The following is a 12593-nucleotide window of genomic DNA, read 5'->3' as shown; positions in this document are numbered from 1 at the left end:
TCTCCGACTCAGAATGGTACACATGTAAATCGTGTCTGCTATGCGCATTTTCTTGGCGGGGTTTAGATGTTGCCCTGGTGCCCGGGTGATTTGCATCCGACACATCTCTCCTAAAGCGATTTAGCCTTTTTTTTTTGGCATCCTTGTCCTTCGCCTCCTTTTCTGCCTTGGAATATTCACAGATGAACCCTGTATTTCCTTAAGACCCTTCGCTTGTTTCAGCCACGCTGTGCGAAGGCCGTGAGGCGCTATTAGTTCTTGGCTGGCCGGTTCCTCGCCGAGAAAGATAAAATCTCAGTTGTCTGTTTCGACAGCTGTCTGGCACGCCAGCATCCGTCGGTAGCGAGTCTCCACTGCTGACAACTTCGTGGTTACCTCGTACCCAATCTCGTACACTAACAGCTCTATCACTCGATCGATGCATAGCATATATTTCTCCAAGGTCCGGTTTTTGATACCCTGATTGAGAACCATTTTGTTGGTGTCATACCGAGTCCCTAGTAATACTGACTCATGACATTATGAGCCAACAATTTGGCTACGAATAGTGGTAGTATCTGAGACTTGCGCACTTCTACTTGGCTTTCTTGCAGTGCTGCCAGCTTGACCCCGGTATGGCGCTTCTCTCTGTTGCTCAAATCCCTGTATACCTCGTCGTCTGAATCGTCGCTGGTCTTCTAGGTTCAGGTCTCCCACCGCGTCGGCGTAGGTGCCATGCGTGGCTTTACCTTTCCGTTGGGAGAAACCTTTTCGCCCCGATTCGGATCGTTGAGCATTCAACTATCGCATTAGTTCAATCAATTTCACTTGGTTTACCATTGTAGTCGAGCCCGATGTCACTGACCGCAGATGCTTCTCCAAAGAAGCAATTTGTAAGTCCAACTCCTGGTCCCTCACGCGTTCCCCGTTTTCCGAACTCGATCGGTTGCATTCAAGAGTTGCGGCTACTCACCTCTTTCACCCGAGGCACCCTCTCGACGGTGAAAAGAGGTCTCACCAGCAGAGTTCAACATAGCTCGTCCTTGTCCTTGCAGAATGTTTCTCAGCCAGGTAAAGAATTGTTTTAGTACTCGCGTTGCTTCGGCTCAAACTTGTTGGAGAAAAGCGCTCAGGACGATAACCATCCTGATCAAAGTTCCTCAGGACGATAATCATCCTGATCAAAGTTCCTCAGGACAATAACCATCCTGATCAAAGTTCCTTAGGACGATAACCATCCTGATCAAAGTTAATATACCAGGCTAAACAATCTGCCACCTGTTGAGAGACATTCTCATCAGTGGTTTCCCAGTTGTTATGCGTCGTCCCTCCATAAAGATTGATCGCCTGCTCATAGGAGTACCTAGATAGAAAGTGTTGCAGTAGTTCAACAGTGACAACTTTAGGGAAAAAACCCTAAAACCCAGGTTGTTTGAGAGACTACAGTAGTAGACGTATTTCTATATACGTTAATAACGTTTTACGTCGTCAGCCCGAGAGTAATTTGGGACTTGTTCTCAAGTTAATATAAGTTTAGGTGGGTCAGCCCGAGAGAACGTAAGAGTAATTTGAGACTTCTTCTCAGATTATTCTTTTTATAGAATACGGGCCACCGGCTAGCCGAAAGCCAAGGTCCGAGACTGAGTGTAGTAACAGAGAATATGATATATTTATTTCTGGAAAATATATCCGAGTGCTAAAGTGTTCTGCATAAGGTTTCTCATACTGATTATATGAGTTTTTACCCTGGCCAACCCTAGTGGTTGAACACTAGTACAAACACCATCAGTATATAACTGAGGGTGAGATCATAAATAAATTCATTCGAATGCACCATACTTTAAATACATTAGCACTTTACTATTAGTCCCCCACACCCCACGCTAACATTGTTTGTCTTATATACTATTCGCACCATTTTTGTGATCTTGATTGACACTTGTGCGCGTCACTCCTGAGACTGTCTGACGCCATCCATTGCAACTTTTGTGTCAGCGCACCCCAACTTTAATTCAAATGTGAGCTTTCAAAGTTTTGCTCATACAAGTGAATTTTTAGCCTTAGTTTGCAGTATGATAGTTATGCCTTGATCCTATCATCCTTCGGAAAGCCTTCAAAAAGACTGCCATCCCCATTTACATACAGTGATTTCGATGCTGGTATCACCCTCTGCCATTTGATATCAATTTCTTCTTCCATCATATCCATAATATCTTGTTGATTTTTTTTTAGGAAACAGTTACAGTTCAACCCTTTTAGCTGACTTTTTGCCAGCAGGCGGTACATATTCTTCGCCATTATCCTTGGTTTTAGCCTCGCCTAACCATTGCTGTCTTGCCAACGCTTTTTCCTTTTTGCGCTCAATTTTGAGACCCTTTTTCGTTTGTGTCATAGTTGAGATAAATGTACATTTCACCAGGAAGTGAATAGCGCCCAGGATACATTAACTTCAGTCGTGCGAGTACGGATACAGGCTGCATCTTTAGTAAAGAATCCATCTCGCCATTTTTGAACAGATCTTTGATATCTTGAACATATTTTTAATTTAAGGCCTTCCATATTGTCTCACACACGACCTACATTTTGCCCATCCTATCTGGAGTTTAGGTGGATGAATATCCTTAGCTAGCCGTACCTCTCAAAATTCCTTTCTAGAATTACGGACAGCGATGGCATGCAAAGCAATTAAAGCATTCGCAGATATAGCGAGCATACCAGTTTGATACCTGAGGCCAATATATTCTCCGATGTTGCGTTTGCCTTTACCTAGATACATGGACCAAGAATAGTGTGAAATTTCGACTGATTTACAACGTTTACATTAAACAATTAATTGATACTCGATCTAGATCATCGAGTCCATATCCTACGTGCTGTTCAGCTGCAATACCTGCATTAAACTTAAAGTAATCTGAAGGATTAACTCCCATCTCAGTAATGTCGGCTTCGATGCCTAACTCTAAGTCTAGTTCTGTGTCCTCTAGATCATCGGTGGCCTCTCCTGATTCCAAGAGATAATCTTGTTCAGCTTCTTGCGTATTCTTTGCTTCCCGCGATCTTCTTGCTCACTTTCATCCAATTCGATGTATTTGGGGAATATTCTCCTCTCCAAATTCAACACCATTCCTCTCATCACCATCACTGCGACTATCCTTCTCAGCTAAATTACCACCCTTTTCCTCTATATTATTATCTTTCTGAGTTGGATTATTATACATCTCAAGAATACTACTATAACTCTCGAGAGCACTTGGCTTCATGCGCAACGTCGAATGAATCATCCTTGAAAGAAGCGCGGAACAACAATCCCCCACCAATATCTGAATATGCGTACGCGCGCAGATGTATCACAATATTACTTTGCAGTAGTTTCTCCACATCTCGTCTTTCGTCACCTTCAAGATGACAACTGATACCTTCGAATATAATATCATCTACGCGACTGAAGTACTGAGATGCAGTATCTATGAGTTTCTTTATCTGATCGATGAACATCTTTAGCATTCTCGCTTTATCAACCGCTACAATCTGCACAAACGAATTCGGAATTTCCCCTTTCCAAGTATCCGAGCCTTTTGATGTATCAACCTTTTTATTTGGGTAACGCTTCGAGGACTTCATGATGCTTTTGACATGCCCGCGACCTCGAGTAATCGGGCACAATAAATTTGACAAACCGAGAAAAACAAGTATTTCCTTTGATCTATAACAGCCTAGACCTGCAGTTGTCATCTGCGGTAGTAGTTCATGCACGACACATAGGTATGCCTCAACCATTAAATATACAAATTAAGTATCCTGATGATTCTTCCATCCAATACCTGGCCATCGTAGATGATACGACGAATAGCTGCTATGTTTACTTCAACCCATCCTTTATATACAAAATGCATCGACATGCACCAATGTCATTTTATCCTCGTTGGCCAAAGTATTCGTATATTGTCTCACCGGATCAAATTTTATCTTTCAGTTCATAGATGTAAATACCTCCGTACTACCTTTGTTTAACAGGCAACGTTCCTGCATATCTGAGTATCTTATCATAATAGTAGTGTTGCGTTTTAACACGAGTACGATGCTCTGCGTAAATTTCCAGCTTATCACGACACGCCGCCAGTACGTCCAATGACCCACCGTATGCGCTTTCAGTTACTGTGTTTTTTTATATCCTCCGACATAACCCATGGCATAACTTGCAATCGTTAAATTTACTTGGTTTAATGGGTGCACTAGGATCAGATTTTAGTATAGCGTTTTGTAATCGGTGTGTGTTTATAACATCCTTAAGTGTGATCTGGTGGTCGAGTTGCTGCTTAATGAAGGTCTTAGCGGAGCCTATCGAATTTGGACCTTCTCGACAGAATTCTTTGAAAACTATTCAAGTTTGGTTTGCATCGTATCTATAATGTTAGTCATGAGACAACCAGTATCATAGTTTACGTCGTTTATAGGCTTCTCATCATTCTTTGTTGTCGCAACAATATCTTTATAAAACTAGTTATACCTATTTGGCCATCTTCGTCAATTGACACAAAGGAATCTTTTTACATTACCTGCGGAGTCTTTCGTGTAGTCAGTCCCGGCAGTATGATTGTTTCCTCTGGCCCTACTTTCATTGTTTCAGTCCCCCAGGATATTAGACAAACATTTTCGTCAGATAGTATAGACTTAATAGCACTTTTGAGTTTGGTCAAGTTGAACCTAGCTCTACTATGCTTCACAACTCCTAAACCAGTACTGCCAGTCATCACTCGATAGTCATCAAACCGTAAACCCTTGATGTACCAGAACATGTCGGGTCGTCATTTTTCTTCAACACGTCTATTAAACTCTTTCCTCGACAGTCCTTTAACCAATATTGTTTGTGCGATGCGCCTTTGTAGTGAGATTTTCGGAGCTTTGTTTTATAGTTCGATGATAGTCCCTACAATTTTAGACTCTACCAGCTGCGGTAGGAGTGTTAGCAGATATCCAGCGATTTCCGCTGTTTCGGTCGAAAGTGAGTCGGGATCGACTGAATATACATTCGAAGCCAGACGGTTGACAGCTTTCGACATAAATTGACTTACAGAAATACATTCGTTCGCATGTATCACTGCTAGATATGTAATAGTCACACGCAGTTCTGCACTAGACAAGGCTTTCCTAGAAGCCCGACTCCACTCAAAAGCACGCGTCACGTCTGCGATCGTACAAATACGGCCGTCCTCTGCTGTACATATTCACGATGGTATTTTTTTCTGTTTGAGTGTATCTTTTAGCTTGAGTGTGGTTAGTATCGCAGTCACACTTACAACGCTTGCACGCACTATCGCACGATACATACCGCTCTTGCCGATAAATTCACTCACACACCTCGCAAGACACCTGCGGAGTGCAGTCACAATCCGCCAAAACACTTCACCCGAAATTATATAAATCAATGCAATGTCAATCTACTGGTCATCTTATTAGGGGCATTCAATGGTCATTATACCATTTCCCGACATGGTCATGCGTTAGAGCTATATTACGATACTATACGCTTAAAGGATTGTTTAAGTGCGTTTTAAGTATTTACAGTTTTGAAAGCTCTCTACTCACATAAAACATGTCGCAATCGTGGTTTTATCACTACCCCATACGGCTCTACCTTGCTATACCTGTGCACCGATAACCCGTGCACTACTTATCGTACGAGGTTGATATAAAAATATGAAGTGGTCACAGATACATGCTTATTTCGTAGTGATTAGATTATAATAGCGTATTTGAGCCCTGCTCCAAGATTCTGTCCCGATTCATAGTCGATTTGTAAGTTAAAAAAAAATCACGGAATGGATGCTCCACGGAAAATCGTAATACCTTTTTTCAGATTTAAGTTGTGTATACCCAATTCACGAACAGTGTTGAACATTTTTTCTGCCAGTCAATGAGAATATTGTGTTTACAACGACATTCTAAAATCTTTACATATAATTGTCAGCCTGTTCATGCTTAACTTTCCTGGTAACTTTGTCACCATATAAAATCGTAAGGTGAATATCAGCCATTTTAAATTTGGCATGCAGCTTTGCGACAAGTAACTATGATTTGTGTTTAAACCATTTATCTAGTCATTGCCACCTTTCCAATAGAAATAACAAGAATATTTCTTATAATTTGACGTTAAAAAGTGAGTTTAGCAATATCCCTCGCAGATCTGAGTAGCACAGACTATCCTAGTGAACTTACAACTACATTTTAAAATCGTAGAAATTATTGCTACGTGGAACTTCTGCATTCCTTCTCACGAAGTAGGGCAAGCGTTGATGCATGTCCATCGTATTTCTTCGGAAATTATTCACATTAAAGTAAAGTGTAGTCTACAAAGTACATTCTCAACCCCCGAGCCAAGTTTAAAGAGTCAATTACTTAAAGTAAAGTGCAGTCTATAAAGTACAATTTCAACCCCCGAGCCAAGCTTAAAAAGTCAATTTACTTAAAGTGTAACGTAGTGTAGTCTATAAAGTACATTTTCAATCGTGGAACTTCTGCATTCCTTCTCACGAAGTAGGGCAAGCGTTGATGCACGTCCATCGTATTTCTTCGGAAATTATTCACATTAAAGTAAAGTGCAGTCTATGAAGTACATTATCAACCCCCGAGCAAAGTTTAAAGAGTCAATTACTTAAAGTAAGGTGTAGTCTATAAAGTACATTTTCAACTCCCGAGCCAAGCTTAAAGAGTCAATTTACTTAAAGAAAGTAAAATGTAGTCTATAAAGTACACTTTCAAACCCCGAACCAAGCTTGAAGAGTCAATTTACTTTGTTTTTAGTAAACGAAGAAATACTTTTGTAATCAAGCCGTTGGCGAATCAAATTTGCAATTTGGTTAACAAATAATTGCGCCTGCAGGGCAGTGTTGGAGCCTGTTTTTATAATATAATATGTGCCGGGTCTACTTTTCATGGCTTTGTAGATATATACTCCAACATGATGTCACAAAATAACGTGCAACACCACTAATCAAAGTTTCTTGCATCCTATGTTGCGCATGATAACTAAATCTCACAGAGCGTCGCATAGATATGGAAAGGGCTACCAGGCATCCAAACGGTATCTGCTGCATTCAGTTTCTGAATTGTGCGCATGCTTTATGCTCGGCGACTCACGCCCGCTGACATTTGTATAGTCCGATTTTAAGTTCCGGCATGCTGTTGGCAGATGGCATCCAAATCTCTCTCGAGTTGAAAAGATTAGCATTGTTTCTCTGACCTGAGCTATCGGTGTTGATCGGTACTGATCGGAGCAGAATAAAATGAAATGGAACGGATCATTGTGGGATTCATCACGCTGGAATACGAGGGTACTGACGTCTACTGGCGATTGCATCAAAATAAAAAGATCTGTTCCCGAGTTAGAGTATATCAGCTTTCGAAATAGGACACACGGTCAAAAGCCAAATCAAACTTCGAATATCATGATTTTAACAACAACAGATGACCCATCACCATTCAGAATCTTAATTTTTGCGATCGAATCATATATTAGGGTTTAGGGGTTTTTAGTGGTACAGCAATGCAAAATCTTTGAAGTATAGTAGAGGAGAAATAGACTACCCTTCTTTGTCAGGGCAGTATAAATCGAAGAATGCCTATACTAAAATCAGAGGCCCTTCAAATTTATAGTGTATATTGGCAGCGTTTTTTTTGTTAAGATCTTTCCAGCATCTCAAACTATCGTCGTACAAAAGTCTCATCTTATTTATCGACTAAAACCCATTTCCTTGTTTGCATCGAAAAATCCATTTATTTATTTGCATTGCCCCACCAAGTGCTCAGAGACCCAGACAGATTTGTTATTGAACCAGACAAGGAGCTTAGCACCTGGCCCCCTAGTCCCAGGTTCTTACTATTCCTTTGCACAGTATCTACCGCTCCCTTGAGTTCTCCCTTTCGTTCAGCTTCCTGTGCCGAAGCAGCGGTTGACGCTATTTTATTGTTCATGTCTTCCCGCATTGCCTTTTCGTAGGCTTGCACCTGGAGCAAACAATAGCATACATACTGGTCAGATGTCTTCATACAGATTTGTGTGACAATATGTAAGGATAGACAAATACACACAAAATCACATTGAAAACCGAACAAATGCCGAAGTACATAAAAGGTATGTACCGATTCCATATGTATATCTAGATTGTCGTGTGTACCTATATATGACAAAAAAAAGTAAGTATAGAAGTATCTAGGGCTAGGTACACACATATATACACCTACTTCGATAAAAACAAAAACAACTCAAATAAACGCAGACTGCCGATTTCAACCCGGATGAGAGGCCATAAAAGGAATATGTCTCCATGTGTTTATGTACATGAATATCAAATTTAAGTAACATATTCAGACGCAGTGGGTCGTCAGAATACATTTGTAAGTTTTGATCTTAAAATAAATAAAATCCTTCATATGTATGAATCCTTGCAACGATACACATGTGGCCCATGCATCGAATGCATGCGAGTATAAGCCCACAATACACGTCGATGAAAACAGGACACATATGCACTGCTGCAAATGATTCGCTTACCTCTTCTTCGCTCAAATCAATCCATTCATCTATCCATCCCACGGCTTGAGCGTGCACAACAGACAGCAAATCATGGATGGACTGCAGCAGAAAAGGGGTTGAGGCGCAATTTAAGATGCATGTTCCTCTCGAATAACCTTGACTTAGCGACCTATGCCTCTCGAATGCACTGTCTCAAAATTTGGTGCTAAAAATACGTTGCTTCAGAAACAGCGAGAGTTATGCTACGCGGACTGAAGTTCAAAGGCTCGATGTTGAAGTTGATGAGTATAGCAGTACACATGGGGCACTGTTGTTTCTTTGAATGCGCGCCCGCATATCATCCACCTTGGAAACACCATCATAACAACGGAACGCTTTACAGATACAATATGGGAAATATGAGCATGCACATACCACGTGACCGTACACACGCAGCCCCACACACAGCACATGTGGCAAGAGCACTTTGCAAGACACAACCATCTACGAGGGACAATAAGCAGCGCAAAGCCAGATCAGTGGGTCAGTCACACACAGCCGCACAGACGAGCGGCACGGCAAGCGAATGCACGCGTAGGGCATGGCTCACCCGCACCCATGGACGTCCACATCACAAAAGACTATACCTCCACACTACGTTTGTGTTCATAGGTGTTGAAGGCGGTCGGACGTATGTGTATGTGGTCACAAATTGCCACGTGAAACTAAGGCACCCAGTCAACGGGTCCAGTACCACCCCACAGTCTCGCCGCCTATTTCACGCTAGCAGGCAACACGGACAATGTATATTGGTACGCGCTTCTGTTTCTAGGGTTCAGAACTCCCATCGTTTCTGATGTATTTTTAGATCAATATCTATATCAATTCATGTGCACAAACGCCTCCCATTGCCAGTGCACATATATTATATACTATAGATGAAGCACTACGTTCCGACACCTGCAATAGTACAAACAAAGTGCCCGAGATCACAGACATTATTCGTGAACGGTTGACAAGGGGTCGAAGTGAAGTCTTCATTGCCCGCAGATATACCACCACGATCGCTACCTTACTAATCGCACACCTCCAACACACTACACATGCCTCGCACAAGCAAAGCAAAACAAAACTCACCCATTCACAACAGCAAGTACACATATCAAATGGCTCAGCCCTGGACGTGTGCCTAGCTAACACAGCACGTCTGTCACACACCTTCGCCACTTGCGACTCCACCATGTTTGACATGCCCCACACAGAGAACGACACTGTGCAGCACTTGTACGAGCACATGACTGGCTCAGTGCGCTGCACCCAGCCCTTCTTGAACGGCCCTCTCCGCGTCTTTTGCGACTGGAACTTAGTCAGATCCACCACCGACCCCTATTGTAAGTATTGGGTTTGGTCAGCCGATCATACTTTCTGAGAACGTACGCATGCTTCCGGACAGAAGTTTCGCTGCGAACGTGCGGTTGAACTTTACTAGTTACTGATTGCATCAGCCATCCCCACGCCTATTAGATATTGGACTCCCCAGAGAGGTGATCTGGTCTGTCACACATTGGTTCGTTATCGATAAAAGGTTCAATCATATGCGCAGTGAAGGTGCCACAGCTATTGACATCACTACAACGGCTTGCTTAAATACAGCATGTTATGGTTTAGTGCAAACACAGAGATACCACTGTCTTTGCTGATAGGTATATTTGGGGCGATAAAAGTAATAATTTGGAGATACAGATACCCCCCCATCCAACAAGAACGAAGCGGGGGGTGGACGTGCACTGGAGAATGAGATTCGAGACACAACACCAAGTCAGCATAACAGCCTAAGCAAACCCTAAACCCTAAAATCCTACAAGCCCGTGCGTACCTTCTTTGCAGCGGGAATGTTGTTGGGGTCGGCCACATCGATGACATCGACCACTCGCACAGCCAACTGTTCGGCACTGATGCCCAGTGCGTTGGGGCAGTTGCCGTTGTCGTCCTTGTACACGGTGTCAATCTGCGGTGACACCAAGAATGATGTCAATGAGACACACGGAGGTGGTACAAAGAATGAGACAAGCTGTTGTGGTACACAGACAAGCCAGCACTACAATGACTTGGTATAAATCTCTCAAACGATAAGTATACCTCAGTGAACAGTGGGTGTCTGGAATATACTAGCGCCGGTCTAGTGCGTTGCTAGGGAACAGTGGGCCTGTCCCGTTGCTAAGCAACGGCTATGCGCGTAGCTTAATTTGGCGAAGCAAGACGGCGGGGTCGATAGTGGGTGAGCATGCATGTGCAACATGTCAAGCACTGAACAGAAGATAAACAAGTGCAGTGGACAGAGGTCAAGGCACACAACAGCCAGAGATGCCAGGAAGTGTCATCAAGAAGACACCAGCAACAAGCAACAAGATGTTGTCAGCAACAAGCAGGCGTGTCACGGGACTTCTCCTCAAATGACACGCCCAATGAACGGCCACGCAGAAGAAACGCATTTGTCACACAACTGCCCCCGAACAAGACAGGACTCTTGGCCTTCGTCAACCCCATCCGTAACATACTCATCAACCCAATGCCTCTCGACTACATCTCTCAATCGTATTACTAAAGCTATACACCACAGACGGAAGTAGCAGATCACTGCACGCTTGGCACACACGAATACAGGTAGTACTGACCCCAAATAAATGACATGACATGACATGATATGACATGACATGACATGACATGGCATAGCATGACGGATACAGTACCCGCACTACCAACACCCAACAGGTGCGGTGCTATTTCCGTTGCGGGCGCGTAGTGGAGCGTACGTTAACGGAGGTGTCTAGGCGTAAGTGTTTGAGAGCTTTTAGGGTTTCACTGGTGCACGTGTTCTTAGTTTTCTTACTTTGATGGAGAAGACGGGCAGGAACGAGCAATAGTATTCGGTGTGCGTATACGGGTAGTAGTTCCAGGCCTTCTCGCACACAAAGAATATACTCGGCACAAACTGCTTCAGCCACGGGCCCAGCTTACTGCAAAGAAGATCAACGCATGCATGACATGAGCACCATAGCAACGCTCAGAGGGGTATGTATGGTCCACACAGCGACGCGCAACTGAGGGATTAGACTCAGGCACAACGCGTAAACAATCAGTGGGGAATGCATGACACAGTCGTGAGATCGAAGGTTGACGGGTGCCTCGACTGAGATGTTAGCGAAGGAACACTCACTGTTTTAGGGGTCAAGCGTGATGGCTGTAGATGATATGAGGTGAATGCGGATATCTGGATAGATATCGGCCTCTAAAATCATCTATAAACGTATATGTATAGCTCAGTGGGACACACAGGCAATGGCACAGCACTAGCATTGCCCTGACAAGCCAATACGTAGCCAAACTAAACGTGTTGTGTATGTAAGGCTCGTGCGTGTGCGTGTGCGTGAGTGAGTGAGTGAGTGAGTGAGAGAGAGAGAGAGAGAGAGAGAGTGTGTGCGTGACTACGGCTGCATGTGCACTACACTGTGCGTAAGCGATAACAAAAAATATCAATAGAAACCGCAGAGATCAAGGTACGCAATAAAACAAGTACAAAGTCAACAGCTCCATAACCACCTTCACAGCCCACTGGTCTGCAAAGTACAGTGGTCGTCTCTCAACGCACATACTCGGACAGATAAGCCTTCTTCTCTGTGTAGATACCGTCCCCTCTAACCTCATCATGGCACGCCTCGCGCACCGTGAACTCAAACCCTTCGCCATCACCTGTCTCGTTGTTGGAGTGTTTGGCCACCATGTACGTCTGCGCTCGCTTGTACTGCAGATGGTTCGGACCGAAACATCCATCAAATGATCTTTAGTTCATTTGGACATATTACAATACCTTCATACGTGAACGTATGTGTGTGCCAACGAAAATATTGTTGATGAATGCATAGGTCGACGTAAGCTTCAACTGAACAAAGACTCATACCGATGCCAGCCTGCACCACAAGAGATTCGAAATAAAGGCATATATACATACATATATATATATATATATATATATATATNTATAAACATACATANATATATATACATATATATATATATTATTATTATTATTATATAATATATA

At 43.0% G+C, this 12593-nt stretch overlaps 2 protein-coding genes across 2 annotated transcripts in view; both read right to left on the bottom strand.

Annotated features, from left to right (window-relative positions):
- Positions 1–3210: 3210 nt before the first annotated feature.
- SARC_08011 (hypothetical protein) lies at positions 3211–3600 on the bottom strand (the record flags this gene model as incomplete). The annotated part of the gene is made up of 1 exon (XM_014298028.1): positions 3211–3600. The coding sequence occupies one exon, from the start codon at positions 3598–3600 to the stop codon at positions 3211–3213; it is 390 nt and encodes a 129-aa protein (XP_014153503.1).
- A 4126-nt stretch (positions 3601–7726) lies between these two features.
- The window catches only part of SARC_08010 (hypothetical protein), a 6168-nt gene continuing 1301 nt past the window's right edge, over positions 7727–12593 (bottom strand). The window contains exons 2-7 of the mRNA XM_014298027.1: positions 12145–12293; positions 11382–11508; positions 10368–10499; positions 9710–9877; positions 8531–8611; positions 7727–7983 (exon numbers count right to left, since the gene is read on the bottom strand). Of these exons, the coding sequence (XP_014153502.1) occupies positions 7753–7983; positions 8531–8611; positions 9710–9877; positions 10368–10499; positions 11382–11508; positions 12145–12293 (888 nt within the window). The 3' untranslated portion in view covers positions 7727–7752. The remainder of the gene's footprint in view (positions 7984–8530; positions 8612–9709; positions 9878–10367; positions 10500–11381; positions 11509–12144; positions 12294–12593) is intronic.

Source organism: Sphaeroforma arctica, assembly GCF_001186125.1.
Source record: "Sphaeroforma arctica JP610 unplaced genomic scaffold supercont1.680, whole genome shotgun sequence".
Taxonomy (NCBI): domain Eukaryota; class Ichthyosporea; order Ichthyophonida; genus Sphaeroforma; species Sphaeroforma arctica.
This window is presented reverse-complemented; position numbering and strand designations above follow the sequence as displayed.